Genomic DNA, 6,587 nt, shown 5'->3' on the forward strand with positions numbered 1-6,587 from the left:
GATGCACATCACCTAATATGCTTAATTGGTAGTAGGCTTTCAAGCCTATACAGCTTGGAGTAAGACAACATGCATAAAGAGGATGATGTGGTCAAAATACTCATTTGCCTAATAATTCTGCACTCCCTGTACATTATCTTGTTCATTGACTTCCCTTTTCAGCGAAGCTTGAAGTTTGTTCAAAAGAAAAACATGAACATCTATATTTCAGAGAAAATGACAAAGACTGTAAAAGACAGGTGTAATTTTAGCATCTCAACATATGTGACGCAAACGGTGAAACAATCAGTATAACGTTTCCAGTAATAAAATGCCAACAGTTCGTTCCTCACTCATTAACTGTCGCATTAATAAATATAATAAAAAAATAAAGAAGCCGTTGGCTAAAACCGCTACTACACCGCTAGGTAATATTTTTGTATTTACAGGGAGTGGTTGGGTGTACCAAGATGTCCTACACACATATCCGGTTCTATTACTGACGTCATCAACGCGCCGCATTTAACCCAATCAGCGACACAGAAAAATGTACGCTTTAAACGTTTTACAATTACCAATCAGCTTGCTGGAACTTTTGCCGCTTGACCAATGGTGAAGTGTAGGATGACGTATGGGCTTTTCCTGGTCCGGTGCTAGAGAGAGGCAGTGAATCCTCCAGTTTAAAGAGACCGTGTATTTTCGGTCACTGAGTGACGGCTCAGGGATACCGGGCTCACCCGGAGACTGGAGGATGGTGTGCGGCGGCTTTACCTGCTCAAAGAATGCGCTCTGCGCGCTTAATGTGGTGTACATGGTGAGAGTTTAGTATATGGGATAATTTGGTTATATAACATGAGATATATATATATATATATATATATATATATATATAACGTCTTAGTGCTTTTTATCTTCCATCTATTCTTCCCTTTTGGTTATCTCCCATTTATTGTACAATTCTGTAGCATTGCCCACCTTAAAGGGGCAGTAAACACCTTGCGATTTGTATATAAAGTTAGTTCGGCAATATACTTTAATCATTCATGTTGCCCCCATGTCATGTAACGTAGCTTTTGAAAATTGAGGGATTTCTTATTCACAGAACTTAAAGGGACACTAAGACCTAAATAAATGCTAGACAAAATGATGCGATCAAAGAATAAAAAATGTCTGAGAATAACATGTAGATGCATTTTTTTAAAGTTTCATTAGCTGTTTAAATATTGACAAATTAAGTGTAAAGTTTTAATGTCTATAGGACAATGGGCGCTGCCATGTTGTAACGTAGGTTACCTTCTTTGCTGTGGCCAATTAGGGACAGTTATAAAAATTTTCTGCACTTCCATTTCTAACAGGAACTGAAAAGCTCAGATTTTCAGAATGAAATTACAGAAAAAGGGGACAAAATAAATAATGAAAATATATTGCAGAGTTTTTTTTTATATATATATATATATATATATAAAAATAATGCTCGACAATCCTGGGTGCCACTGGCACCTAAAATTATGCCCTGGTTTGAAGACCCTTTGGTTCCCCCCATTTGCCCCGCCAATCGCTGCCAGCTGCACCTCAAATTCAGCCTGGTGCGGGTGGCTCCATTCACCTAAGTGCTGGAATGCCGCACAGCCAATGAGGGAGCGGCTACTGGACCGTTGTTCTCTCCAACGCAGGGGGACTCCTAGCCTTAACGACGCAGAGCCTAGCACACTGCACAAGCTTGGAGGTAGAGAGGCAGCGTTCTGTGATGGCATGATCAGAGTATGTGCAGAGTCTGAAGGATGCAGGCAGGCAGCTTATTTAGGTGCAGGACACCATTGAGGTACAGCACACTATCTGGAGATATACGCTAGGAGCGAAGTAGATCTGACCCAGCAATAATCTGCAACCACTTTGCCCCCTCTGTCTCCCATTCCTTCTCTCTCTTGGTTCCCTTCCTTTGCATCCACACATAACTGCTAGAGTGGCACTAACGGTCACAAATGTATTTAAAAGTTAAAGGTGCACCATGTAGAAAAAAGGCAAGCTGCATTGTTATGCCTATGTTCAAATGTGGTAGCGCTGACATCGCACTAGAGTTAAAAGGGACACTGTACCCAAAAAAATTATTTCGTGATTCAGATTGAGCATGAAATTTTAAGCAACTTTCTAATTTACTCCTATTATCAAATTTTCTTCATTCTCTTGGTATCTTTATTTGAAATGCAAGAATGTAAGTTTAGATGCCGGCCCATTTTTGGTGAACAACCTGGGTTGTCCTTGCTGATTGGTGGATAAATTCATCCACCAATAAAAAAGTGCTGTCCAGAGTACTGAAACAAAAAAAGCTTAGATGCCTTCTTTTTCAAATAATGATAGCAAGAGAACGAAGAAATATTGATAATAGGAGTAAATTAGAAAGTTGCTTATCTTTCTGAATTACAAAAGTAAAAATTTGGGTACAGTGTCCCTTTAAGGGTGGTATTTTGTATATTGGGTCAGTTGATTGTAACCCCCACACATAGCATTATACTTTTTAGCTGCTCCGCTAATGACATGTTACAGCAGACCTGAAGTAGTTGCAAAGAGAGGGTGCTGGAGGCAGGCAAAAAAAAAAAGTTTAATGAATGAGAGGACTAGGGACAACAATCTGGAGATTTATTGGCATGGGGGAAAGGGCAAAACAAGCACAAGACTGTACTTACAGTACTGTTTGTTAATGCACAGGTCCATGCAGGACAGAACAGTTGCTTGATTTTTTTTTAACCCTTGGAAGTTTTGATATTTGTGTGATTGGTATAACAGGTTTTTTAAAAAGGTTTTTATATATATAAATGTCATTGCTAGTTATTGTAATACATAAAATGCTATGAGTTTAATTGCAGAGGACAATATTTGGATTCTTTTCCCTTTATTCTAAATTACCACCTCACAATCTCCTCTGCTTTCCTACACCATTCCAAATACAATCATGCATATATATCTCAACAAATATGTTCAAAATCTAGGAGCCAGGAATGGCTTTATGTATGTGTATACACGGCCTCCATTGAAAAAGGCTCCTGTGAGAGCCAAAACGTTTGGGCAAAGCCCTTGTTTTTTCGTGTGTTCACATAAAAGGCTTCTTTGCAAAAATCCCTTTGTGATGTGCCTGCTTTGGGTGACCTCGATATGCTGGAGCCAGGTGTGGAGTTCATCAGGACTGTATATATGTGTGTATATGTATATATAAGTCCAGTACTCACAAGCTCTCAGCTAGGATTAAAGAGCAAAACCGGAAGAGTTAGTTACCGCATTTGGCCAAATGGGACAAGCCCAGGTACCACATCAAGGTCTCTTCCACATACCTGGGTCCCTAATACAGCCACACAACTGCAGCCAGGCACACAAAGGCAAGCTAATAATCAAACAAACTGGGAACCTGTTAGTTAGTTGGGAACCAAATGCGGTAACTCTTCTGGTTTTGATTTTTAATCCTAGCTGAGAGCTTGTGAGTGAGTACTGGACTTTGTGTGTTGTATTGTCTGATTTTGTAATTCTCCCTAAGGACTTGCACCCTGGCAGGCCCGGGGTTGTTCTGGTAAGAGGGTGAACTTTGGAAAAGAGCGAACCATGTCACCTGTGACGATACATCAGCTGTTTATACAAATTTTGGACCTAAGGCGCATGCATGCCAGCGTCATCACATACCTGGCCGCATACGTCACTGGTAAAATATTTAGAGCTGTGAAATTCCGGAACCCTTTCTAGAGTGCATGCGTGGGATTTTGTATCATAAATGGTACACTCATTGAAAGCTGTTTATTAGGCTCCTCGGCAATATTCGGAGCTTCGCCCCCCACTGCAACTACTCCCATTAATACTACTTCTCTAAAGCTGAGTTTCTGTGCTCGTGCATGAAACACAATGACATTGAAGGGAGCAAACATTTGTTACAGCAGTAAATCTATTGGTTGATTGGAGAATAGCTGTTTGTCATGCACAAGCACGGAGACTCCGCTTTAGAGTAGTAGTAATGGGAGTAGTTGCAGTGGGGGGCGGAGTTCCGAATATTGCAGAGGAGCCTAATAAACAGCTTTCCATGAGCGCACCATTTATGATACAAAATCCCACGCATGCGCTCTAGAAAGGGTTCCGGAATTTTACAGCTCTAAATATTTTACCAGTGACGTATGCGATGATGCTGGCACGCATGCGCATTAGGTCCAAAATTTGTATAACAGCCAATGTAACATCACAGGAAGTGACATGGGTCGCTCTTTTCCAAAGTTCGCCCTCTTACCAGAACACGGGATTAACTTCCTGTGACTCTGTAAATAGAGGAGCTTTATGTGAGTGCGATAGCAACCAATGCTGGGCCTGTTTTTGAGTCATATGATGTGTACCCGGTCCAGTCTGGATGTGCATTCCTTTCACCTGATTTTGTATGTATGTATTCTCTATCAAGAGAATTCCATAACAAGATAATAAGAGTAAAATAACTAGAGTATATACACATTATATATACTCTTGTTATTTTACTCTTATCTTTTTTTTTTTTTTTTTTAAATAGTTTTTATTGAAGTCTTAAAGAAATACAATATATGACGGGAATGCCCCAAAACATTTACAAATAAATGCATACATAATACAATTAGAAGAGTAATGCATTTAAAAACCACTAGCGTTACTATAAAATGTGGGCTAACTTATAGAGAGACTTCAGTTTTATTATAGTGTCACAAGCGATGAATAAACAGAAATGGTCCTCTCCCAGCTAGGTAACAAGAAGATTAGGGTTTCTATTCAGAGAAGCTTAAGGCTAGGGAGGAGGTAGCTCTTATAATTTTATGGGGAAGGGGGATGCAGCGGGCAAGAGCCGCTCAAATAAAGTAGGGGGGGAGGGATGGAGGGGTGGAGGGCGGAACCAGCTAGTAAGTTATGCATATAAATTTAGTGAGTACAAAGCTCAATCAACAACTAACAGACAGACTAAACAGCCATAAACTAAATAACATCAGAGATATCCCTATAAACCTTCCCTCTGTGGCTTTAGTAGAGGATCATGATCTAAGTCTTAATCCAATTGGTAATACAAATGAATTGACTTTCTATAAAATGGATAGAAGTACCTCCCAATAGAATTAAGTGGGGGGGGGGGGCATTAGTATGTTTGGAGTATAGGGGATTTCCTGGTGTGCCCCTCCCCTAGGGAAATACCAGCTATAGGTGATGTGGGAAAAAGGAGTAGGGGTATGACCCGCAGGCAACCAGTACCGGCGGGAAAGGGAGGGGACCACCAGAAACAAATAATTTGTATTAATATTAAACTCAACGTAGGTAATGTCATGTCCTAGGATCATAACTATAATAAAGCATAAGCATAGCGTGATTCTATAAACAGTTATAAGAACAAAGGGTGTTAAGCAGATTGCTATGCTTTGAATACATTAAGGTTGCGCAATATAGTATAATTAGATGATGCCGCCTCGACTGCAGACAGCAAAGATAGAGGATAAAATATAAAATTGCAACCAGAGTATCATAGCCCTAGGAACCTGGCGGTATTACATGTACACTAAATGGGAGTATAAAGAATAATATTTCAGACCTAGATATTTTTAGTTATGTCAATAAGGCTTCTCTCAAACCAGTGCATTTACCTGAGTCCCAATGTGCCTGACAGAGGAATTGTTAACATATGGTAAATAGCACCTATGTATGGTGAGGTGTGACATGTAGCTATATAAAAGGCAAGTACCCATATCTCAATAGGTTCAGTCTATAACATATTCTAACCAAAAGGCTGTGGCTATCATTAACAAATAAAAAAAAAAAAAACTTACAATTATAGCATGACAATATATATGAGATGGGTTTCAAATGTATGGTCTCCCTCTAATAGTTTTAGTAAGAAGAGATCTCCACTGAGGTCTAATCAGTGGATAGTGAAATTCTGAAGACAAAAAATATAAACCTCTTTTGGGAGCTATAAGTATACTCAGATATTAAGGTATTATGGGACCTAAATAAAACATTGTACAGTATCTGTACTGAGAGATATTAGGTGCGCTACTAATCAGGGCACTGGTCTTATTGTTAAATGGGCTCCATATACCACATATAATTAAAAATGGAGATGGTTAGCTGAGGTAACATTAAGATAACAGAGAATTAAATTGGGTTAGGCTAAGAACAGTTAACTACAGGATTGAGCCTTGAAACACATAGAGGTGATTTTAACCATCAGTAGCATATATATTACTTACTAACAGTACAAAAAATAATTCTAGGGTCCCTATGATAGCTAGCAAGGCAGTCTGCTGTATATTAGAGTGCTCTATAATTTGCAGAGTTGTATGTGGGAGAGGTAAGTATAAGCTTGCTGTCTCACTACTACTCACTCTTCTACAATTTCTTTATGTAATAGCAGTGTGTCGCTAGGGGATAAGCTTATCTAGAATAAAATAGTCATGTACATATATGGGTATAGGCACCGTTAACTAAACCTTTGCACTTATATAGGGAGAGCTTTAAAACATAAACAGATTAAGGTAACAAATATTGCAAAACTAACATTAAGGGTAACAAACAGGATATGCAAGTATTGGATGGGCTTAAGAACCAAAGACAAGATCCAAAGTTCTCAA

General features: G+C 39.2%; 1 protein-coding gene across 1 annotated transcript in view; it reads left to right on the plus strand.

Annotated features, from left to right (window-relative positions):
- The first annotated feature begins 613 nt into the window (after positions 1-613).
- TSPAN31 (tetraspanin 31) overlaps positions 614-6,587 on the plus strand; it is a 160,740-nt gene continuing 154,766 nt past the window's right edge. Inside the window, exon 1 of the mRNA XM_053708207.1 lies at positions 614-793. Within this exon, the coding sequence (XP_053564182.1) occupies positions 731-793 (63 nt within the window). The 5' untranslated portion in view covers positions 614-730. The remainder of the gene's footprint in view (positions 794-6,587) is intronic.

The sequence above is a fragment of the Bombina bombina genome, chromosome 3, assembly GCF_027579735.1.
Source record: "Bombina bombina isolate aBomBom1 chromosome 3, aBomBom1.pri, whole genome shotgun sequence".
In the NCBI taxonomy this organism is placed as follows: Eukaryota; Metazoa; Chordata; class Amphibia; order Anura; family Bombinatoridae; genus Bombina; species Bombina bombina.